Here is a 24,864-nt window from a genome sequence, read left to right on the forward strand (position 1 = left end):
CTTTGCAAGGCATGATCGCCCCCTAGCGTTTAAACGTGCGTACATCTATGATCTTACGTGATGTTTCCGTCGGTACCATCTTTGACTCTGTTTAATTTAAATCAAACAAAATATATATGTACATATTACCAGAAAGAAAATATACATACATACATTTAATATAAATTAGATATTATAAATAATCAAGCGTTGAAAGAATTAAAGAAGGATTTTTATTCGCATAAAAAGTGGAAGTTTACAGTTCAATTTTACAAAATAGACATTCACAATTATATCGCATATTGCGTATTGTATATGCATTCTACGTGCGTAAAACTTGTAGTACTATGGATAAATATCACAGATATTTTTTATATCATCTCCTTTTTTGCTTGTGTTTTTCTGATTTTTCATACCTTTCGACAGATCGATTTTTGGTGCGCTTCTTTTTATAACTCGAATGTCCGTCTTTATGTTTCTCATATCTTAAATCCTCGTTACTAGAGCCAGAATTCCCCCTATCCCATCTTTTTTTCTCACCGTCAGATTTCTTTTTTTGTTTGTGCTCTCTATAACTTTCCCTTTTGCTTCTGTCTCGGCTCCTATCTCTGCTTTTATCTCTACTTCTTCTTTTGCTTTCTTTCCTCCGTCTAGAGTCGTATTCGTATCTTTCGCGCGAACTATCACGATGTCTTTGTACCTTATACTTTTCCTTCTCTATATATTTATCCCTGTTATAGGAGTATACCTTGGCTTTATTGGCGTCATATTTTCTGTGTTCTATTTCTTTGCTCCTAGGTTCATCTCTCTGCTTATGCTTCGAAATGACTTTTTCTAGATTCTCATTTCCAACCTCATCAGCTTCATCGTCAAAATATTGTACGCCTTTACCCTTGCCTTTCCATCTCATTTTGGCTACCGATTGCGAAAAATCAACGTGTATACGACGATCGTCGATCAATACATTGTCCATTTTAAAATACGCTTCTTCGCAACTTTTACGATCAGCGAATTCGATGAACGCATATTGCAATGAATCTCCAGTTTGCCGATCTCTAATAACTTCACAACTGAAAAAAGCAAAGAGAAAAACAATTTGATCAATATACCAAATGTAATAGGTGTCTATCAGCAAGATTGCTAAACCATTCATACCCAATAATTTTTCCAAATCTACTGAAAATAATTTCGAGATCGTCATCGGTCGTAACAGGATTTAGTTTACAGACAAACAGGACATTTTCAGGTGGAGCCATTTCCGCATCTGGAATATCACCCACAATTTCCAATATTGTCGCTCTTGCTTTAGCTTCCTTCTCTTTTTGCATTTCCGTGATCTCTTCAGCTGTCATACCAGCTGTATCATCTATCACTTCGTCAGCTCCGATCCTATCGCTCTACAAATATATTTATTTACTATGACAAAGAAAATCTTGCAAATTTTAAAAACATGAAGCAGAAAGATATTATACCATTAAAACTTCTTTGGAGGGTGGTGGACTTCGATCGGGTATGATAAAACCTTTTGGATCTTCGAAAGGGTCTTCCAAAATAACGGTGTGAGAGATACGTATATCCTGGTAAGGTCTGTGATCCCCGTCACATATAGTTTCATTGAACTTGAGAATAATTTCTAGTCCTTCTGTAATTTCACCAAATACGCAATGTTCTCCATCCAATGATTGAAGTTCGGGTGCAAGAGTAACAAAAAACTGAGATCCAAGCATGTTGCTGCCACAATTAACCATAGACAATAAACCACTTCTATCGTGCTTTATTTTTGGCATTTGCTCTGCTTCATAATATCTTGCTTTTTCACCTAACACTATTCCATAGACACTTTCTCCACCTTTCCCAGTACTGGTGGGATCTCCGGTTTGAGCAATAAAATTGCTTTGAACAGAATGGAATAAGTTCCAGTTGTAATATTTTAATTTGCATAATTTCAAAAAATTTCGACATGCTGCAAAATATTATATATTAATAAATACTGTTGTCAACAACCAAATTTCTTTCACTGAAAATTCCAATACATAATAACAAGAAAACATAACCTCTATTTTTGTTTTACACTTACTTTGTGGGCGTTCTTCAGTATATAAATCAACAGTAAAATCTCCTATAGTAGTTTCTACTACAACCGCCATGCTTTCACGGTTTCCTTATTTAGAGGCTAATTTCATTTCTGCTTATTATATTCATAGCATCTCAATATCTCATAATATTCTTACATACATCTTCATACGACATCAGACGATATACCCATATATAAATGACGCTCATAACAGAACATACGGATTCATCCTGTGGCCAGTGACATCTACATATGTAGTATTGAACTAAATATGTATATGTAATTATATACATATGATTTAGAATACTTCCTCTTAAACTACAAATATGTATGCATTTTTCAAACATATTCCACATAATGGGGAAGAGAAATCATAACTCTTTTTTTAATTCTTTATATCAATTATGACATATATATATATACACACACACACATATATATATATACATGTAAATAAGGAATGAAATACAAATTATATACAATACAATTTCACGATTAATAAATATTTTTATCTCCTTTTTTCTAGTAACATTGACCGTGAACGAACGAGTTTGTGTTTATAGGCATCAGGTACGAGAGCATTTAAGGCCACATGTGTTATTGCTGCGGTGAAACCCCAAACACGGTGTTTCCCTCCTAAATAAACCGGTAAAGTGTAGTTTTCACGGAACTGAGTAAACCGACACACTGAAAGATCGCAGAGATTTTTTAAGCTGAGAAAAAAAGCTTCTTCTACTTCGTCTACATTAATTTGAAGCTTTTCTGGATCAACTTCACCGATATAGCCGAAAACTGGCAACACCATGACGTTCTTTTTATCAATCATGTTACCGGAGACCCAAACGTCGATTTTCTCCCTCGGAATTTTAAGTTCTTCCCATGTTTCACGTAATGCAGTTTCTTCCAGGCTACGATCCTCTTTGTCGTGCATTCCACCAGGAAATGAGACTTGTCCACGATTCGAAGATAATTTGGTTGATCTTAAGGTATATAAGAAACCAAGTTCTCCTTTGTGCATGCATAATGGCACTAAAACAGCGGCCTGAGGAATCGCATTACCATCTACCTGTGGTACTCTACTGGCCTTGAACTTCTCGATAAAAGATTTCCGATTTTTCTCACTAAGCACAACTTCTGGTTTCAAATATTCCAGCCTGATCGCATTTAAGCCTTGTTGGGTTTCCGTCGACTTTTTTGTAAAGAAGAAACATTTTTTTAGTGCGATATTACGATGACAATCAATGGTATCGAAGCGCGGACATTTTAGTCGTTTTCGTACATTACATGCTAAAAGAGGCTGATTAAACATATCTCGAAAATGTTAATAATTCAACAGCAGTGACATTTCTTTTCGAATGTTAAAAATAAAGCCAAAGAAACGAATAAAAAATTTCGTATATTCAATGTTAATACATTTTACTTTCGCCACCATTATTTGAAAATAAATGAACCAATATTCGCGAAAGAAGCGCCATCTGGTATACAAAGAATGAAGCAAGGGAATATATGACAACAACTTTCACATGAAAAAAAATACTTACAAAACAACGCTGTAAACAGCGTAAAGAAAAGGAATAGAGTTTCATTGATGCAAGTTATATCCCAGAAATACTTTCTACGTTACGTATGATGAGAGATCAGAAATTGTGAGAAAGAAATACGGTCTACCTAAAACGTAGCTAGCCTTGATGCTCAATTTATCAAGAATCTCTTGCAATATGCCTACCATTACGATGATTTTATGCACAGCTACTAGATGTCCGATCAATCGGATTTAAACGATCTCTTTTTTAAATATGGTAATCGATGTACCGATCATATGTAATGTTAGTCTCCTAACTCGTGTTTATATCATCTTATCTTATTTTTGTACAGTTTGTTATTATTACGTATTCTGTTTTAAACATTTCATACACTTACTAATCGAAGGATGTCTTCTGTAATAATTATTAAACAGATTTTTAATCGCTTGCAAAACCCATCATTCCTAGGTATTTAATGGCAATTAAAATATTTACTGAATCATGCGTATATATGTGTTTTTTACTCGTCATTTAATCCTCATTAAATTTCTTAAAATCACAAAAAAACAGGAAGAACCTAAATATTACCTTTCACAATTGATATGATATTATGTATTACGAAAGACCGATGCAAAGAATGATGCTGAACGTCCGGTTGCTGTCCAAATTAACGTTTCCCTGAATATATGTACATACATGGCTAAGGAATAATCTATTATTTGTCACGAAATGCACATATTCTGGATTCGAAAATCTCGAAGATGTTCTTTCACAGTATATTGCAATATAGGTTCTAATTCAATTTTTAGTGGTTAGTTTACCAATTATTGTCAATTTTCAAAATGTAAAATCAATTTATCATATATTATTCCAATCATGTTAATATGAAAATTTGATTTTTAGGCTTCAACTTTCACAACACATTGCGAATGCATTGTGCATGTTAATTTATTATTTAACCGTGACCTAGATCACAACGTACAAACAATGTGCAAACTGAATCTTGAAAGCATTTCTCGTTTCTACGAAAATTCTAATGTTCTTACGTTTCGAGATTTTTATCTTGTTGCGACGAATAAATCCATAGTAACGATTGAAAGAGTCTTTGCCCCAAGGCTAGAATACATTCGAATTGATTTAGGTGGTAATACGTCGAAATACGAGCAAGTAATGTATTATAAATCGATTTATGAGGAATGGTAAACTTCTAGAAACCAATTCCGATATTTCATTTCAGCTTTACAACAATTACGCAACAAATAGATGTGTCATAATATTACATATGTATATTGATACAAAATTTAATTACGTACGAACGATGACAGCAAATAGTAATAATGGTAATAACAAGTGCTGCAATGTTTGTCAATTTGTTAATTTTGTATATTTGTATAGAAAAAAAGTGAAGATCAATCAATTTTAATGTTTATTTACGTAAACTAGTTGTTAGTCGGAATTAATTTGTATTAATTTGTACATAATAACTATGAATATCACTGATAATTTGTAGTAAAATTAGATAACGTACATTCAGGTGTTAAGCATTTTATACTATATAGAATTTGAGGAACTGACATTTACAGATTAACGATTATATGTAGTTATTAATCAGAGGTCACTTAATTATGATCTTTATTCGTGACTATAGTTATGACCTTTCTCTATCAATAAGTTCAGGGATCAAAAAATAAATCGCTTAGTTTTCTATATTTCGTATGATTTTGCAGTTTAAGAATATGTATCGTATTTCGAGTAAACATTCCTGAGAAATTGAAGCGGGAGCCGAACAACACCGAGAATAGCCGAACGGCCCTGGATCATTCGATGCGTTTAGGATTGTGATTACCAATGTCGCCATCATGCTGCGTCTTTGCGTGCTGCGTGCCACTGATAGAGCGCAGTTCTAGTCGCGTCGTTCGTTCAGCGAAACGTGATCGTTCGCCGCCTATGTATCTTTGTAGACTGTTTCCGACAGCAACATAAAATGTACCAATATGAATAATACAGGCAATAAGCAATCGTAACAAAACTACGTGTTGACGTTAAAATACAGTTTAAAGTAATCGTTCGATATCGACTGTGTTCGTAAACGAGTTATGTATTGGTTTTACGTGTTTTACCGAGGCCACCGTCGAACTTTGACAGACGCTAGCATGTCACGTCTAAACGTGATAATCTTTGTGCTAGGTGCTTGGAATCTTATTAACGCAGTAAGTTAATTAATCACAAAATTACGACGTTACGAGTATCGTACAAATAATTCATCGTCTATACCACACCCTGGTGTCGTAAAACAACTTGCATTCGTGACGTCATCTCGGCCTATCCTCGTGAAAATTTACCGTTGATATCGTCGCCGCGGCTGTTGCATTTGTCCAAAGAAGTCCATTAAATTTAATTATGCCTTTGCCTTATCCATTAAGGGGACATTAACTGATGTCACTTGATCTTTATTTGCCGTGATGAGATCAATGCAGATCTTTTTAACTGCTCTTATTAAAATCAATGTTCCTGTTTAAAAGAATTCACAAAATTTTCTTTCGAGATTAACGTCATACTTTTTGTTTACATAAATTTTTTACAAAATATTTGTATGCTTCGAAAAAAGTTATTTAAGACCTCAAATTGTATAAATATATTTTCTGATAAAAAATAATTTCTCGAAAAATGAATCATGAGTTGAAACGAGGTAATAGTTTATTTTTGTTATCATTTGTTACAATAAAAGATATGATAAGTAAATAAGAAATAATAATTTGTAAATGCAGGAGAGTAGATAAACAGATACTTTATTTCTTTAACAATGTAATGTAATTAGGACGATTAATTTATAACGTATAATAACTTTATACTTAATGTTAGTCCTATCTCTTATCAAATGATTGCACTATGAAAGAATTTCAATGTCTTTATGCATGATCTCATATTGCTTTCATGGCAGTGATTCATTACTTGTTAATATTGTATAGTTAACGGAATAATTTAAATTCAATAAAAATTAGATTGAATTGAAAAATTTAAGTAATTTAAATTGATATGTTTTTGATTAATATTTTTGTTTTAACCATCAAGAAATTAGAAATACATTTTGAAGCAATATTTAAAATGTATTTTAAAATGTATTTTGTTAAAAGGAAAGTTGTTTAATATTTGTCAATAGGTATCTGCAACACAAGATGGTCAGTGTATTTGGTATGGAGAATGTTACGCAGACATATATATGCACAAAAAGAATTGCCCTTATACAGGACCACCTAAGTTATTGGATAACGAAGGTCAAAAACTATTGGCTAAAAATTGTCCTCATTTAATGATTGATTCTGGAAATGGGATTAATACCTGCTGCGATACAAATCAGTTAAAAACAATGGATCAAAATATTAAGCTAGCATCTAATTTTTTAAACAGATGTCCTAGCTGTTTGGATAATTTAGTAAAGCATTTCTGTGAATTTACTTGTAGCCCAGTACAAAGCAAGTTTATCAACGTTACAGAAATACAAACAGAGAAAAGTAATTTGATTATTTAGCAATGTTTCCGTAAATATAAAGTCACTGTAACATGCATTAAATAATAATATATAATTTTTTTTTAGATGTAAAATATGTCAATGGCATAGATATATATATAACAAATAAGTATATGGAAGGTACATTTAATTCTTGTAACAAAGTATCAGTACCTAGCACTGGACAATTAGCAATGGATTTAATGTGTGGCATATGGGGAGCTAGTAGATGTACCACATTAAAATGGTTCCATTATATGGGTGATGCAGCAAATAATCAATATGTACCATTTCAAATTACATATAAAAATACTGATGAACCTGTAGGTTCATTTATTCCTGTAGACCCTAAAATTACTCCTTGTAATAAAGCATTAAATGTAAGTATTTGTAAGAGTTAATTAGCTATAAATAAATTGAGCTTAATTGGTTTTCATATTATATCTATATGATATATGATGTATACTATACATATACATATTAATTAAATTATGGAGTTAGTATAAATCAAGCTACAAACATGAACATTTTTTAAAGAATTTCTAATTTGACCTTTTCTCTGAATTAATGAAATTTATTGAATATGTCCTATATGTGTAGAAAAATACTCCAGCATGCAGTTGTGTAGACTGCGAAGCCAGTTGCCCAGTACCACCATCACCACCTCCCTTACCAACACCTTTCACCATTTTTGGCTATGATGGCTATGCTGTAATGATGATCATTACTTTTGTGTGTGGTTCAGCTCTTTTCATCTTATCCATTGTATGCTTCAATAATAGAAAACAAATTGGTAAGGAACTTCATTTATTGTTTAAAGATATTTATTCAGAAAAAAAACACCTCATTCTTTTCATATTTGTGAAGGAAATTGGTAAATTTATTGTATTATGGAAATTGCAGTGTGAAATGCATCTTTTATCCCTCAAACTCTGTACTATATTTTATTCAATAATAGTTTACGCAGTACTGTTTTTACCTTGCATTAGTGACTAATTTTGTATGTAATTGTCACTTACATTGTTTTAAAGAGAACAAGTACACTTCAGTTCAAATTATCTTAATATTTAATCCATATCATTGACCTTTCTTCCTTAATACAGGATTATTTTTATTGCTGTGTTTCTTCTGTATTATCTTATTCTTTGGTTGTGGTTTAAGAATTTATTTTATAAATTTTGCACTATGCTTGGTTTCATGAACATTTGTTTTTTATTTTTTCCCTTGATTAATAATTTATAATTGTGGAGGAGCATATATATATGACAATTGAAACAATATTAAAAATAACATCAAAACATTTTGACAGTCATTATTTCATTAACAGATGCTTATATTACAATGAACAGTAAATATAAAAATATCAACTATTTTTATTATTAATTTCTCATGACAAATATGGTATCATGAATAAATAAGATAATTGTATGAAATTGAAAAGATTTGATTTAGAATCATCAGTTGTATGTATGGTGTGCGTATATGTATAGTTGCACGAGGTGAGGAAGTAGGAAGGCAGGTGGGTAGACGCCTAGCCGCAGGGTTACACCACCCAGGAGATGGTGCTCGTATTGCTCTCGCCGCAGACCAAGAAGACAGCCCACTTCAATCTAAACGTTCCAGTACGTTCCTATCAAGTGTATCTTCAATATGTGGACTTGTGCTTGATTCTTAATTTCTTTTTCATTACTGTATATCGTTCTGTTGTTATGGTATTATGCTTGGTTATCATCCTCATCATTTGTGCTTCGTCATTTTCCTGAGTAAAGAACTTTCCCTTTATTTCTTACTTATGTATTGTTACTGTGTATTGTCATCATTAAAGTATTTCCAAATTTCTCCATATTAATGTTTCTCAAAATGTATGCAGTATGTTGTGGGAACATATTCTAAAATTAGTGAACAGAATAAGTAAATCAGTTTATTAAATATTTATTATATCACTGTTGTAAACATTGCATAACATTTCGATTCAAAGCATATATGGTATTTACTAGGAACTTTTATACTTCCATAATTAATATTCATTTTATTAACATACAAAATAAGTTAAATTTAAAATGTTTTTATATTTTTGCATTTATTTAATTTTATATTTTACACTTTTAATGTTCTACATTCTTTAATAGAAATATTCAAAACATTATGGTTGCCTGCAATATATTTGATATCTAAAATTTTAAGTTGCTGAATTGAACCAATTATTGTTTGTTTGTTCTTTTCTATTTTTATATTAATTATTTCTACTTTATATTGTTTTGGTACAAAATTTATATGTTATTTCAACATTTTCGTTACAACATCTTTATTCTGTACAACTGAATGAATAGTTTGCTTAATGTATCTGTTTACAGCACAGTATTTACAATTTATTTCACTTACTGCAGCACTTTCTGGACATATACATTACAATATGCTCTTTTCCGTAACGCAAAAACTTTTATAGGTGTGATATCTGCAGATGATTTGCCGAGCGGATTCGACGATGAAGAACAATCAACATTCATCGAAAAATTAGGTGCAGGCACCGACAAACTGTTAGCAGAATTCTTTTGTTGGTGGGGTACAGGTATGTGATCATTTCATTACATAATGTTACAAAAGTATTATATTTCAATAACGGTCAGAAGTATTCAATTTCTTTCTTTAGCATGCGCATCACGACCGTGGTTTGTCCTCTTCGTTGGTTTCTTATTTATCATTAGTTTGGGACATGGAATAAAATATATACATGTTACCACTGATCCAGTTGAATTATGGGCTGCTCCACAATCTCGATCACGAATTGAAAAAGAATATTTCGATCAACATTTTGAACCATTCTATAGAACTGAACAAATAATTATAACATCAATCGGTTTGCCGAACGTAAGTTTTGATCACTGGTAGAATAAAATTATTTTTTAGCAATATATAGAAAACGTACAGCTATATCAATTATTTTTAGATTGTACATAATACATCCAATGGTCCAGTTATCTTTGGCCCTGTATTTAATGATACCTTCCTCAAAACTGTTTACAAATTACAAGAAGAAATAAAGAAGATAACAACTCCAAATAATTTTACTTTAGCAAACATATGTTTTGCTCCATTAACCAGTCCGTTTACGGGACCGCCAACAGTATCACAATGTGTCATTCAAAGTATTTGGGGATATTGGCAAGACAGTGTAGAAGCTTTCGATTACACTACTGTAGATGATGATAATTTTACAGTAAATTATTTAGATCACTTCAGAGTTTGTTCGCAGTAAGCTAATTTGATTATAGAGCATCATACTAGTATTAAGATATATATCTCTTTGCTAACAATTTTTTATTATATTTTATATTCAGAAATGCATATAATCCTGAATGTCTGGCACCTTATGGTGGTCCTGTGGAACCAGCAATTGCAGTTGGGGGATTTTTATCACCAGGTCAAGATCTCCAGAATCCTTCATATGAGAAAGCCACAGCAGTAATTTTATCTATACTAGTAAATAATTATCATAATAAATCCAAGTTACATCCAGCAATGGAATGGGAAATGAGGTAACTAAATCACATAGAGTGAAAAAGAGTATTTAAATGTTTGTTCTTCATTATTTAAGTAAGTGATATTGTAATTTTAGTTACGTCAAATTTATGAAAAATTGGATAGCGACAAAGAAACCAGCATTTATGGATATTGCTTTTACCTCAGAACGTTCAATAGAGGATGAATTGAATCGTGAATCTCAATCAGATGTTTTAACTATTCTTGTCTCATATATTATTATGTTTGCATATATTGCGATTTCTCTTGGGCAGATAAAAAATTGCAGTCGACTTTTGGTAAAAATAGTTCAAAATCAGATATGGTATCGCATATTTATTTTACCGACGTATATCTAACATTTACTTCTTTATTTTTAGATCGATTCTAAAATTACTCTTGGCCTTGGTGGTGTACTTTTGGTCTTGGCCTCTGTTGTTTGTTCTGTCGGTTTATTTGGTTTTGTTGGCATTCCGGCTACGCTCATTATTATTGAAGTCATACCATTCCTTGTCCTTGCTGTTGGAGTAGACAATATTTTCATACTTGTCCAAACACATCAAAGGGAAAGCCGTCGTCCTAATGAATCAATACCTGAACATATCGGTCGTATTCTCGGCCAAGTGGGACCAAGCATGTTACTTACCAGTGTGTCAGAAAGTTGTTGTTTCTTCCTTGGTAAATATTGAAAAGATTCACATGTATTAAGTATGAACTAAGGAACGTCGAGTATAATATGCTGAGAATATTATGTTTCTTTAGGTGGATTATCTGATATGCCTGCCGTTAAAGCTTTTGCTCTATATGCCGGTATGGCATTATTGGTAGATTTTGTGCTACAAGTAACCTGTTTTGTTAGCTTATTAGCACTGGATACTGTTCGTCAAGCAGTATGTATTAATAAAATTGAACAGTACATACCCTATAACAAAAGTTTAGTATAATTGATATTTCTATATATTTTTTAGAACAATAAACTTGATGTATGTTGTTTTATTCGTGGATCGAAGAAAGACGACGGGGAGGAAGTAGTAAACGGAATTTTGTATAAACTTTTCAAAGTTGTGTATGTTCCACTATTGTTGAAAAAATGGGTGCGTGCATTTGTTATGATAGTATTTTTTGGATGGATTTGTTCAAGCATTGCGGTTGTTCCGCACATTGAAATTGGTCTAGATCAGGAACTTTCTATGCCTGAAGATAGTTTCGTCTTGAAATATTTCAAAGTAAGTAATATAATATTTACACCAATGAAAAACACAGATACTTAAGAAATGGTTATAACATTTTTTTCTTTCCTTTTCAAGTTTTTAAATAGTTACTTATCTATTGGACCACCAATGTACTTTGTTGTAAAAGAAGGATTAAATTATTCTAACAAAGATATACAGAATCTTGTATGTGGCGGTCAATATTGTAATAACGATTCGGTATCGACTCAAATATTTATAGCATCAAAACAATCAAATAGGTAATTGTTACATTTATTATATAAATTATATTGTATCGAATCATAAAACAGACTTATTAAAATAACTGCTTATTTAGGACATACATAGCAAAACCTGCATCATCATGGCTAGATGATTATATCGACTGGTCTCAATTGTCGATGTGTTGCAAATATTTTGTTTCAAATGATTCTTTCTGTCCGCATACAGGTATACAATTGAATTTTCTTGTAATATATCACAATATTGGAAAGAAAACGAAAATATATATTTTATATTTTCAGGATCTAGTAAATATTGCTCTTCGTGTAATATCACCACAAATAATATTGGAAGACCTATACCAACAGACTTTGAACGATATGTATCATTTTTCTTGCAAGATAATCCTGATGAAATGTGCGCTAAAGCAGGTCACGCTGCTTATGGTCACGGTGTTAACTATGTTACTGACCTTGAAACAGGCCTGTCGAAAGTCGGGGCGTCCTATTTTATGGCTTACCATACTATATTAAAAACATCCGCCGATTATTACGAATCGATGAGAGCTGCAAGAGCTATATCAGCAAATATAACAGAGACGATTAACAACTATTTAAGAAGTATCGGTGACAGTTCAACCGTTGAGGTGTTTCCGTACAGCATATTTTATGTTTTTTACGAGCAGTACTTAACAATGTGGCCGGACACGTTATATAGTATAGGGATATCCTTATTTGCTATCTTCGTGGTAACTTTCCTTTTGATGGGTTTGGACATATTTTCCTCTGTTATTGTTGTAATTACCATTATGATGATTGTCGTTAATATTGGTGGTTTAATGTATTGGTGGCACATAACATTGAATGCAGTATCCCTCGTTAATCTTGTTATGGTAAGCATATCGAGTTTCAGATTTTAAATATAGAATGTCATTAGGAAAGTAAACAATGTACTTCTTCTGCAGGCTGTTGGAATTGCCGTTGAATTTTGCAGTCATTTAGTACACTCCTTCTCAGTATCAGTAAAAACAACACGTGTTGAAAGGGTTGCTGATGCATTGACGAATATGGGAAGTTCAATTTTTAGCGGTATCACTCTTACAAAGTTTGGTGGAATTATAGTACTCGGTTTTGCTAGAAGCCAAATCTTTAAGGTAGGTCTTGATAATTACGTTTATATCCGTTGTCCTTATATATATTATTCCTGTTTTATAATAAAACCAAAGTTATTGTTGAAAAAATCTTCAGGTATTCTACTTCAGAATGTACCTGGGTATTGTGTTGTTTGGGGCTGCACATGGTCTAATATTCCTGCCAGTATTATTAAGTTACATTGGTAAGATTCATTTATTAGTTATGGTTTTATTATCATATTCTCGCATTAAAATCAAATTTCCATATAAATCAAATTAAATTCCTTAAAACACCAGTGCCACTTAACATAGTAAAAAATAAGTTTAATTTTCATATCCCTAGACATTAGGAAGTACAATCGACATACAAGACAAAGTATATGGTCCCTTACATCTTTTTGCTTCACTATTAACATTTGTACATACTTGTTTTTGTTCGCATGCCAACTTAGACATTTGTCTTTAAGTATTGGCGACCTTCTAGTAATTTCTATTCGAAAGAACTAAAAAAAAAAGTACAGTAACAACTTAAGAGAGCTTTGGTCATGGCTTCTGGTGGTTCTAGGCACACCAATGAACAGAGAAAAGTTAGCAAATCACAAGAGAGCAATGCAAGGAAATCTGGACAACGTACAGGAGACTTCCTTGAATCATCGCGTAAGCAAACTCAATTCTCCTCCCACACCCACCACAAGCACACCTACGTTCAGAGTGCTTGAATATGAAAGATAGGTACGCAGGATACACATATATTTACACTTCCTTTCTGTATCATTACAATATTTCTATCTTTGTTCGACTTGATATTCAACACAGCTTTATGCAACACCCGGCTTTATTTCAAAATTAGTCTACATCTGTTTTTACAAAAACAGTATTTATGGTTACGTCAAACTAGTATTGTAAATATTTCTGACATATCGAATGGTATTTGGTGCACTTACTTAACAGATACTCGAAAGTGCAAATACTATAAACTTCTTTCTGAGATTTCTTTATTACGACGCAATCTGTGTATGTCGATGAGTGTGGGATGGGATATATATACCTATCGATTTCTACGAAAGTATACTGCTTTGTTAACGTAATTTTCCTTTCATTGTTTCAATAACTATAAATTAGTTGCAAAACTCCTCTTTTCTATTTCATGCGTTTCATGAATGCTCTTGTGGTATAATTGCCATTGCGTGTATTATAAAATCAAGTACATATCACAAATGCTATTGGTAATCTGATTTAATTACATAAATATAATTGGCGATGGAAGTAGTTGTTAGCTTTTTGATCGTGTTAAGTTATTTTGCAACGTTAAGTTAAAAAAGGGATATGGAAAGATGGAAAGATGTATTGCCACTGGTGAATAGATCTCATGTCTTCCTCCTTTTCAAACATATCATTATTTTTGTTCTCTTTTTCTGTTAAATATTATTTGTATTATAGTTTATTTGTTTAACATGCTTTTAGTCAGCTACGATATATAATGGATATCGAAGTAAAGACTCAAGTTATGTCTATTTTTTATTATTATTTGCAGGCGTGATGTCGCGCCGAGGGCGTAGAAAAGCCCACGAATGTGCCAGCAGGGCTAGAAACGAATCTAGGAGTCAAGTGTGTGGGCCTGACTCTCCTTTACTCCAAAATGACAACAATCAGTACCCAACCACTTCCTACGCCAGTGTGAACTCCATAGAGCAGTTACATCAAGTGACTTTTTAGCATTAATCGTTATCCGAATTAATTCATAAAACGACTTTTATACTTAGAGAGACTGAACATAATCTGTTTGTATAATACAGAATTATTTTTACTATATATGTATGATCAACAATTTTTTCCTTTTTTAAAGTTCAATAGATTTGCGTCTGAATGGTGATCGAGAATCATGTAATCGATGCGAACTATGAAGTTCACGTCTGGTATATTTCGTAACTAGGAAGAAAAATTTCGTATCTTGTTGTTACTATTAACATAATAAGATTGCGTTATAATTAAGATATTTAATTATAAAAGAACATCTCATAATTTTACATCATTCTATTTCTAAAGCTTTAAGATTTATGGGTATAATATCTGAAATGGTGCAATTGATCAAATCAATTGGAAGTGTCAAGAAATATTGTAATATGATTTTAATTAATATTAATTTTATGTTTTCCGGTATTTTTTCAGTGGAAATGCGTAAATCTGTGTTGCTTGGCAAATGGTAAATGTACCTGCATTTTTATCATGCTTTATCTCTATTTGTGCATTTTGTCATTGCGAGGTAATATTGGTTTCCGATATAGGTGTCGTATAATGCAGGTTTCGAATAAACCAATTCGACGGTAAGATTTGTATATCATATCAAAAGGTTTAAGATAAACAGCGTATTCCTTTTAATGTCTTTTCGAATACTTCGAATAATATGACTCGAAATTTCATCTAAAAATATTAACCGTCCATAATTGAGGTGAAATATCGAATATGTACAAATTTGAATTTCGTATTGTATAAATCGTTAGAGAATTATATATACATATATGTAAGCCATAATTCTCAACGTAAGTAGAATTTAGATTAACAGCTTAAAATTTGTGCGGCATCCATATCGGAGTACATTTTACCCTGATTTTCTTTCCATGATATATGTATAAGCGATAGTACTCGTTGTTTCTTATATGTGGTTGATATTAGTAACAGTTTCCAGAAATATGTTTTTAGTTCAAACCAAGCATCCGGAAACTATTTCGTATTCCCTTTATTTTTTTTTTTATAACCGATAGATATTTTAGGCAAAGTTTTTTATTTGATTTTGTTTTGTCTGCAATCTTATTGGATATGGGTAATATTAAACAAGTCACAGCAAATATCTAAGTACTGAAAGGAAAAGGCAATGACAAATTATTATTTTCTACTATGCAGTAGTCACTTGGTTTTAGTAGGTTTCGTTCTTACAATTTGCCTAATTAATTCTAGGTAATTAAGACATTCGATAAATGAAAAAGCAGGTAGTTAGCCTTATTACTAGAAGTTAAATGATATAGTCGTATTAGTGCTTAATTTCTTTTGCGTGCTTCATCGGTGTAAAGTGTCTCCTAAGAGTTGTATGTTTCTGCTCAATATCTGTAACAAATTTAAGCAGTATTGTTTTTTCATATGAGAAGTTGAACATAGAAAAATGTTCGGATAGCTTGATTGCATCGAAACGATATCAATGTCCTTTGTAAATGTGGATATTTCCTGTTGCGAGTTGAACTCGAACATGTTTTCTAAATTATTTGTATACGAATAACAATTTTTATACTGACAACAAAAGAATACGTAATGCAATGTTGCAAAAAATCTCGTTAGTTAAATAATAGATGATTCGTTGGCGATTGTTACGATATTATGCTATGTATATACACAGGTAAAATGATATTCTTTCATATAAATCTATGTTTGTAAATCCGGTTGAGTATTCCTTACACATCAAATTAGTATTCAAGCGGTTAAAGGCATGTCCTACATATATACATGGTTAACAAAAAAGAAGTACTATGACTGTTAAATAAAAGGTGCCATAATTTGGCAACAAGTACGTAAAATTATACTTGGGTTCATTCATATGTCAAAATGTCATAAACATATCATTGCAAAATCTTCAGTATTAAATTTTTGTGACGAGCAAAGCATGGCGATACTACCAAAGAGATGTCCGATCAACACGACGATATTGTGTTAACACGTAATATGAATAAAAATTTTTCTGTTTGTACAATACAAGTGTCTTGTATATTCTTTATATAGAACAGATTTAACAATCGTGGAAGAACAGTGTTGGCAAGTATTTCTTATAGACCAGAAAGATTTTACAATAAAATAGTGGATTTATTGTGTATCATACATCTTACATAAATTAATAATAATAATTAAATACAACAGGATTGTCTTTTGTACGTGCAACGTGAGAATCGTCATTCATTCCGAAATATATGTATTTAGTTAATCCATCGCATGCAGAGGACCAAACAGATGAACTGCTGGACAATTTTCGTCCGGGTTGCCAAGGAATTGCGCGTACAATTCTTGATAACGCGATAAAGTTAGTCCTCCGCGCCTTCGGTCATCATCCTGCGAATGAATAAACTATTGAACAAGATAAGAAACGAAGAAGTTCTTCGAACTATGTAGCATTTATATTCCTATGTTTATGGAAGCATAAAATATTGTAAGATTACACGAATGTCAATTTATGTTAAGAGTATAATCAAATCGAAATTGTATAATAGTTTGTTCTACAAAGACCTTTAATGATTGGTACATGCTTCCGTTGACTACCGGAAATAAATTACAACCATCAAACTTGGCAAATTGTCAAGCTATTGTTCTTTATGTTAAATTTAAAATTAATTCAATTGTATCCGTGACTTTATTAATTTTTTTCTCATCTACGATACTACCAAAATACATTTTACTTACAGATTTTCTAAAACTATTCCTAAAAGATAATCTTATGTTCCCCAAACTAATAAATTTCAGATCAGATTTATCAGATTGAATGTATCAAAAGCAGTTCTATGTATAGATGCATTACAACAGAAAGGTTACATAGCAGATAAGATTAGGTGATCTTTAAATCGTTACCCCTCAAAGTGATTTATAACACGATCTTACATTAAGAAGATTTTGGTACGCTTCGTCCAAAATATTTACGTTGTCTACAGGAATCCTTGTTACGCAATTATAGCGAAATTCATCGGCAGCGATTACACCGTCGTCTAAAAACGAAAAAATAATGTATTAATGATACACGGCAAACAAACTGGATGAACGACGAATCGATTTATGTATGTACACACCATTTAAATCTACTATTTTAAAATGACTGTCGATAAACATTTTCATCGCTTGTGGGAAATCTTGATACTTTCGTCCGACGCAACTTCTTTGTACTGCTTCTTTGAACTCCTCGATAGTTACAATACCATCCTGAATAAAAAAATGCAAATGAAATATTGGTAGAAGCAATCTGGCATTTTGTTGATCTTACTTTATTGAAGTCGGCGAGCTCTGCAATTTCTTCCCATAGAGAAAGCATAATGTGCAGATTTTCCTGATAACGACCGTAACTGAATTCTCCTTTTCCCTCGATCAAAGTCATCTTAAGAGCCATGCATTCGAAATCGTGTTTCTCCAATATGCCATTGTTATCTGTGTCTGAATATGGTAAACATTGTGAAAATTACCGATTGTTAGTCGAGTTTATATTCGCGCAAAATATAAAAGTCAATGCGTGTATAGCAGCCAATTAATCAATTGGATGGTGCCAATTTATTTTTAAGGAAATCTTGTTATTGTATAGCTGGATGCGCTCCAAATATTTCACTTTTTGGCAGAGGTCGACATTCATCACCAAGTGCACGACCCCCAGATGCATCGTTCGATCTAATTCGTATTTTACATTCAAAAGATAATCGTTATGAAATTTCATCGATCGCTCGATCGAATCAATTATCGATTTTATTCGCGTATCGATATTACGACTTTGTGTTATCGACTTTTCTTATACATCGATTATTACGACTTCTTACGAGTCAAATTATCAAATATCCATGTCTGTTAAACTCCGAATTATGATTCGGATCGATCAAGATCAATGAAGAACGCATCACTTTTTGTAAATAGGTTGGTTCATTATCATGTAATACGATATTAAGTTTGTGATTGTTATAACGTCATAGGGTGTTAATGATACAATGTTTGCATACAATCAGGACACTTATTAAGCAAAATGTTGAAAAACAGATCAGGCAGATTGTTCCATAAAACAAATTAGAGCTAAGCTTAAATTTGGCATCAACCAATTGCAGGCGTTACGAAGGCGGCATGGTATACTTTAAAGTCAACCTACATCCTAAACATGCATGACAGTCTCGAAGCCAACAGAATTATTTGTTCGTTCCGTTTCGTTTTTTTAGAACTCAAGTACAAAACTCCTTGTTTTATATTCCGTACATAGAAACCTGTTAGTACGTACAAGTTCACTTCGAACAGGGATCAATGGTCGATACATATTTTATGTACTTTTCCTGTGATGATGCTGAAAGGAGGAAGTCCCACAAGGATCTATCAGTTTCACAGAAATCACACATTAATATTTTTATTGATAATTGGACAATAACAGCACTCTGATAAACATGCTCTCAACTTAAAGACAATAATAACATTATTTGTGCAATAGCCAAGGTGCGATCACGCACACTCTATCGAAAATAACCACGTACTAACCGTAAAGAAATCTTACAATGAAATCTACTCGATTGTTCCAGCTGTAGGCCATTATCCGATGAGTCTTTCTGTCAGTAGCGATCTTATTTCTCTTTTTTCGCCACCTTTTTTCCTTTTTGATCGCGCGTTACTTTCTTCCTCCCAATATTTTTATCGGTAACGAATCGATCGGATGTATAAAGGCAATTAGAACGCAAGGTTATTTTGCTGTCGTCCGAATGCGAGGGAAGACACAAGGGGTAACCGCGAGATGGCTATGAAGAAACTGATTCGAGAGGATGGTGGTTTTGCACTGAATTCGAGTCGAGTTTCCTCGAGTTGTAGCTAAGTTTAGAGTACCCCTCCTTAGAGAAGGACGACACAGGGAAGGGGCTCAGGTGGTGCCGGTGCCGGTGTCACCATGACACAGTCACCGAACTTGCCTGAAAGTAAATCGCTTTCGCCAGCTTTCATCGGTCGCCATCTCTTGTTCGTGCTTATCTCCCTTCTTTTTCTTCGTTTAGTCGAGACAATTTCATCGATTGATAATATTATATGATATTTCTTTAGGTTTCGTCTGTTTTTACATCGTTGAAGCTAATCAGATGAAAGCTGTAGCATAAGAAAATATCGTAATTAATTCAAAATCTATGTACATATTACATAAATGATCAAAATGCAATCTATCTAGAAGAAATGATTGCATCGTATAAGTTTGTAAGATAATAATGATTTGATTTTTTCTACCGAAAACGATTATTACCTTACACAATGCAACAATTACACAAATATCACAAAAGTTGCCGTCTCTGGTAAATCATAAGTTATATCGTTCTTTGATGACAGTTAATTAGGACTGCCTGTCAACATCAGATCTAACAAACGTCATTCGTGTTATTTATGCTCCAGTTTACACGCAGACAGTTCGATGGTAATGTGAGGAGCCTTTTATTTTTTAGGAAGAGAAACGAAATACAGAGATAAATGGTCCATTTCTAAAACGATAAAGTCAACGAGTTGATGCACATTGATCATGACATTGATTTATACAAACTAAGCGGAGTTACGATATTCAAGGCTAACGGAACAGCTATTACAGTACAAAGTAGCGATTAGGAGCGAGAGGGAGATCTTTTAAATATATCTCCGAATTGTACGCAAGCAGAACCGTCATCTGGAACAGATTGACCACGTCGACAAAGTCGCTTAGCACGTGTGTTTTCACGCTCCGACCTTCTGAAATCCCAATGCTCGTCAAAACAGATCAGCTAAACAGAGATGTGTACATGTCTATTGTAAAACAATACATTTATTGTAGCATTGCATCATCGTTCGTTTGGCTCGCCAAAGAAAATCTGTTTCTCTCTGCGTTTAGATGTGAAATGTTGAAAATCGTTCCTCGTGCTTTCTCTAATTTTCGACCGTTGCGTCCATGGTCTCGCTTTTACGGTTGCATGCATTATGTTGGAAATAGAACTAGACACACTATGTTACATATAAATTCTTTGATAATTGAATCGCAAAGAATTTGCGAGTTGTACAGTCCGTACGCAACCGTTGTTCTACATTTCCCGATCTACACTTAGTGAAAATAAGCGAGGCGGAAGATGAACGGGCAAAGCGAATATTCATCATATAAGGCACGGTTCTGGAAGGAGGTGTCAGTTGGAAAGTGCGAGCTCTCGTACGAAGAACGAGAAACGGAACGTTTCGGTCTGAGCGATCGACATGAAATCGAAGCTGCGTTCTCTGTTCCTGTTCGCGCTCTTCTTTTCCGGTGAGTCTCGCGATTCATTTGTTATTTCAAGATCGATCGCGATCATCGCCCGCTTTTTGTATGATTTATACGCGAGACGTTGATTCATCTTCATTCAACGAGACAATTTCAATTTGGGAAAACCATTGATTGCTACCAGTGTTCGTAAGATTCCTATCTCTCAAATGCAGTATCGAATACCTTCGAAACGGATAAGTTTCCGCGGTCAAACCGCGACGCACACCGGAAGTTTCACTTCCGTTTTTGCGACTCGATGAAAATATATCGGGGCAAATAACAAGATTTCTCTTGCAGAATGATTGTTTCGATGATTCGAAGGGAATCGTGAAAGTTTTATAACATAGAGTTAGTTAGAGCTAGTCAGACCAGTTGTTTCGTTGCAAATTTGGAACAATACGCAGTGCGCGTCGCGTTCTATATCCATTCAGCATATTTAGCTCACCGAAGAGACAGAACGAAGATAGTTTTGGCAGGAAGTCGCAGTTCGATTGAATTTCCGTATATTTTAGCGAACACGTCACTAGGAAAAGAGAAATCACAAGACACACCGTGTATCGACGATAACAAGTTTTATCGAAATCCCAATGCACCGGCGCATAATGTTTGGTCGCCTGGCGAATGTGCCAAGTATTATCTTTGCTTAGGTAATTCTGTATACTACTGTATTGCATTTCACCGTTTGCGAGATCGACACGCAATTTCAATGGATCTTTTCATTGATTCGCAGATAACGAAGTGTTTGAATTCAGATGCTCTCAGGGGTTGCTGTTCGATGTTTCCAGACAAGTATGTGATTTCAAGGCGAACGTCGACAACTGCGATGTAATGTCAGGTACACATGATTTGAAATTTTGTAAGATTAGAAAGGAACGCAGATGTAGTTGAACGATAGAAGGGATGCGTTATCGATTCACATCGGATGGTGATTGGAAATTCTTTAAGCGTTTTACAGAGTCGCAACCACCGAGACCGCTCCTCGAGGACGGTGATTGCGGAGAGAAACATTTAGCCTGCGGGGATGGTACGTGCTTCCCAGCTACGTACTTCTGCGATGGAAGCGTTGATTGTCCAGATGGTTCCGACGAAGGCTGGTGCGGTAAGAAACGTTTAACAATTCGATATCTGGCATAGTTTCCAATGCGACCGATGCACAAAGTATAACTTTTCATAGATATTCAAGATGATCCAAATGGCGCGCTACCTTGTAACCCGGAGCAATGTCAGTTGCCGAATTGTTGGTGCTCCAAAGACGGAACGCAAATTCCTGGAAATTTGACGACATCGATGGTACCGCAAATGATAACAATTACATTTGATGATGCCGTAAACGCGGAGAATTTTGAGGTTTTCTCTAGTAGGCGCAATACTGTTTTTGCCAAATAAGTACTCTCATCCGGAGAAAGTTGATCACTTATCTACTTTCTGCTTTTGCTTCTAGAAATATTTTCAAACGATAGAAAAAATCCCAATGGATGTCCTATTCGAGGAACTTTCTACGTCAGTCACCAGTATACTAATTATAGAGACGTACAATATTTATGGAACGTTGGACACGAAATCGCCGCGCACTCCGTCACGTAAAAATTCTTTTTAGAATTGAACGGATGATCTCAAGTAACACATGCATTAATGGTTTCAATTATGTAGGCATCGAGGACCGGAAGATTGGTGGTCGAGAAATGCCACCATCGAGGACTGGTTCGACGAAATGGTCGGTGTGGCGAATATTATTAATAAATATGCTGCAGTTCGTTTAGAAGATATTAAAGGCAAGCAATAATTCCTTCGAGAAGATTAAGTTTGATTATGTCTTTTTAAAGATGTTTTAAAGATGACCTGCGATAATTGACGCAATAGGTTTGAGAACGCCATTTTTACGAGTTGGTTGGAATCGACAGTTTTTAATGATGTCAGAGTTTGGATTTGTCTACGACTCGTCCATGTTAGCGCCGTTTTCCAATGTACCTGTATGGCCTTACACATTGGACTACAGACCTCCGCACAATTGCGTAGGTCTCGAGCAACTTTGCCCAACTCGTGCGTATCCAGGTGTTTGGGAACTACCAATAAATCAACTTTTGGCAGGTGTAAGCTTTTATAATCAAATATTAAACGATCTTTTTATTTACGATACTATTTCGATAATGTCGTACTGCGTGTATATTGCAACGTACAACATATTACGAATGGCAAGGAAAATAAAGAAAATAATTGCCTTTAATAGCAATACACTTGCGCAAGAATGGATTCGTGTCCTTCGGACTTGTCAGGTGAAGATGTATACAAAATATTGATGCTGAATTTTAAAAAACATTACCTTAGCAACCGTGCGCCTCTGGGTCTACATTTTCATGCATCTTGGTTCCAAAATCCGTCGTACTTTTACGCATTTAGTGTAAGTAAATACTATAGTTCTGACAATATATTTTGCAGCTACTATTCATATCGATCAATTTTAGAAATTTACGGACGACGTACTGCGATTGAACGACGTCTACTTCATAACGACTTATCAGGTAATCGAATGGATGCGTAAACCAACATCCTTAAATGCGATTGAAACGTTTAAGCCGTGGCAATGTAACTGGCGAAAATTCCAGCCGTTCGAAATCGCTTGCAATTTACCGAATAGTTGCAAATTACCAAGTAGAGTTCTTAAATCGTATCGCTATTTACATACATGTTTTGATTGTCCTAAAGAGTATCCTTGGTTGAGGAATGAATTTGGAATGGAATAATATCAATGTTGTGTACAAAGCAACGTTATTACTAAAGACAAATTACTAAATTATTTATTTAAAAGAGCACACATTTATATTTTTGTAGGAAAATCATGTTTATTTGCTATATATCTTGACATAGTTTACAATGTAAAATAAGTTACATTTGATTACATTATAAAAAATTAATTGAAATCAGATTATTTAAGAAATTTCTTGTCAAAGGTGATAATCAAAGAAAAGACGGTAGTTTTTAACCTTCTTGTTGTATAAAAGGATTTTGGATAGATTCCATTCCATCTACTGGACAAATAAGTACAACAGATGTACCCCTACATACAACTAAACCTAACATACGAGTATCCTGATTTAATTTGTATGGATCATCGGGATCTAAAAAAACAAACACATCAATAAATATCTATAGTCATATAACGAGGAAATACAATTAGTGAAATCACCTCTCAGGTATTCTGTGGTATTATCCAGTACCAAATTGAGGAGAGGATCATAGCCTTTCAAAATCCCTGCAGCTTCTCTTCCGCCGGCGAACTTCACTCTAATATTTTTCTCTAAGTATTTTGAAAGATCAAGAATACTTTCTTTCTTTTTTCTTTCTTTCGGTTCTCCGTGAGCATTTTGTTGCTATAAAGAACATAAATAAAGTTGAACGGCTTGCAGGTTATGTTATTAAAATAATCTTTACCTGTTTCGCCGCCTGTAAAATACCAACATACCAATCACCAATGCTTTTTTTATAAACGAAATTTTAATATCAAAAACGATATTTTTTATACTTACAGACATTGTTTGGCTTTCTTATAAATCGGCAATGTTACACTACCGTACTAGCATGCGAGTACGACGCATTTTAAACTAACGTTTAAATTAGAGGTTAGATCCCTTGTTTGGATTTTTCAAATATCGATTCTCGATATTTTCCCGCGCTTTACAATCGTTCTATGTCTAAA

At 33.6% G+C, this 24,864-nt stretch overlaps 6 protein-coding genes across 15 annotated transcripts; 2 read left to right on the plus strand and 4 right to left on the minus strand.

Annotated features, from left to right (window-relative positions):
- Positions 1-189: 189 nt before the first annotated feature.
- LOC117211357 (peptidyl-prolyl cis-trans isomerase sig-7) lies at positions 190-2,262 on the minus strand. The gene is made up of 4 exons (XM_033455132.1): positions 2,057-2,262; positions 1,452-1,942; positions 1,135-1,376; positions 190-1,049 (listed from the first exon to the last, which is right to left on the minus strand). The coding sequence occupies exons 1-4, from the start codon at positions 2,124-2,126 to the stop codon at positions 356-358; spliced, it is 1,497 nt and encodes a 498-aa protein (XP_033311023.1). The 5' UTR covers positions 2,127-2,262; the 3' UTR covers positions 190-355.
- A 257-nt stretch (positions 2,263-2,519) lies between these two features.
- On the minus strand, positions 2,520-3,813 carry LOC117211361 (nucleoside diphosphate-linked moiety X motif 8). The gene is made up of 2 exons (XM_033455141.1): positions 3,595-3,813; positions 2,520-3,242 (listed from the first exon to the last, which is right to left on the minus strand). Exons 1-2 carry the CDS (start codon positions 3,637-3,639, stop codon positions 2,562-2,564), a joined length of 726 nt encoding a protein of 241 aa, XP_033311032.1. The 5' UTR covers positions 3,640-3,813; the 3' UTR covers positions 2,520-2,561.
- A 1,610-nt stretch (positions 3,814-5,423) lies between these two features.
- Positions 5,424-16,737, plus strand: LOC117211331 (NPC intracellular cholesterol transporter 1). 6 transcript variants are annotated; one of them, XM_033455074.1, is made up of 20 exons: positions 5,425-5,786; positions 6,737-7,088; positions 7,172-7,464; positions 7,685-7,877; positions 8,575-8,706; positions 9,531-9,653; positions 9,735-9,952; positions 10,032-10,336; positions 10,423-10,620; positions 10,701-10,902; positions 10,984-11,281; positions 11,366-11,493; positions 11,572-11,829; positions 11,911-12,074; positions 12,152-12,264; positions 12,339-12,928; positions 13,001-13,189; positions 13,284-13,371; positions 13,734-13,900; positions 14,703-16,737. In XM_033455074.1, the coding sequence occupies exons 1-19, from the start codon at positions 5,673-5,675 to the stop codon at positions 13,898-13,900; spliced, it is 4,125 nt and encodes a 1,374-aa protein (XP_033310965.1). In that variant the 5' UTR covers positions 5,425-5,672; the 3' UTR covers positions 14,703-16,737. The 6 variants fall into 6 exon arrangements, with proteins under 6 accessions (XP_033310964.1, XP_033310966.1, XP_033310968.1 ...); XM_033455076.1 differs by having other exon boundaries at positions 13,734-13,825; XM_033455073.1 differs by lacking the exon at positions 13,734-13,900 and having other exon boundaries at positions 5,424-5,786.
- Positions 16,738-16,995: 258 nt separating this feature from the next.
- Positions 16,996-19,730, minus strand: LOC117211336 (sarcoplasmic calcium-binding protein 1). 4 transcript variants are annotated; one of them, XM_033455092.1, is made up of 6 exons: positions 19,418-19,726; positions 19,167-19,255; positions 18,180-18,346; positions 17,989-18,118; positions 17,804-17,907; positions 16,996-17,260 (listed from the first exon to the last, which is right to left on the minus strand). In XM_033455092.1, the coding sequence occupies exons 3-6, from the start codon at positions 18,300-18,302 to the stop codon at positions 17,132-17,134; spliced, it is 486 nt and encodes a 161-aa protein (XP_033310983.1). In that variant the 5' UTR covers positions 18,303-18,346; positions 19,167-19,255; positions 19,418-19,726; the 3' UTR covers positions 16,996-17,131. The 4 variants fall into 4 exon arrangements, with proteins under 4 accessions (XP_033310983.1, XP_033310982.1, XP_033310985.1 ...); XM_033455091.1 differs by lacking the exon at positions 19,167-19,255 and having other exon boundaries at positions 19,418-19,730; XM_033455094.1 differs by lacking the exon at positions 19,167-19,255 and having other exon boundaries at positions 19,434-19,726.
- Positions 19,731-20,897: 1,167 nt separating this feature from the next.
- Positions 20,898-23,986, plus strand: LOC117211334. The gene is made up of 10 exons (XM_033455084.1): positions 20,898-21,173; positions 21,683-21,817; positions 21,901-22,005; positions 22,126-22,269; positions 22,345-22,527; positions 22,612-22,750; positions 22,821-22,942; positions 23,031-23,260; positions 23,398-23,568; positions 23,633-23,986. Exons 1-10 carry the CDS (start codon positions 21,125-21,127, stop codon positions 23,909-23,911), a joined length of 1,557 nt encoding a protein of 518 aa, XP_033310975.1. The 5' UTR covers positions 20,898-21,124; the 3' UTR covers positions 23,912-23,986.
- Positions 23,987-23,990: 4 nt separating this feature from the next.
- LOC117211337 (U6 snRNA-associated Sm-like protein LSm7) lies at positions 23,991-24,834 on the minus strand. 2 transcript variants are annotated; one of them, XM_033455095.1, is made up of 4 exons: positions 24,695-24,834; positions 24,600-24,611; positions 24,355-24,538; positions 23,991-24,286 (listed from the first exon to the last, which is right to left on the minus strand). In XM_033455095.1, exons 1-4 carry the CDS (start codon positions 24,698-24,700, stop codon positions 24,147-24,149), a joined length of 342 nt encoding a protein of 113 aa, XP_033310986.1. In that variant the 5' UTR covers positions 24,701-24,834; the 3' UTR covers positions 23,991-24,146. The 2 variants fall into 2 exon arrangements, with proteins under 2 accessions (XP_033310986.1, XP_033310987.1); XM_033455096.1 differs by lacking the exon at positions 24,600-24,611 and having other exon boundaries at positions 24,695-24,828.
- Between the last annotated feature and the right edge of the window lie 30 nt (positions 24,835-24,864).

The sequence above is a fragment of the Bombus bifarius genome, unplaced genomic scaffold (assembly GCF_011952205.1).
Source record: "Bombus bifarius isolate JDL3187 unplaced genomic scaffold, Bbif_JDL3187 scf7180000008232, whole genome shotgun sequence".
Classification (NCBI taxonomy): Eukaryota; Metazoa; Arthropoda; class Insecta; order Hymenoptera; family Apidae; genus Bombus; species Bombus bifarius.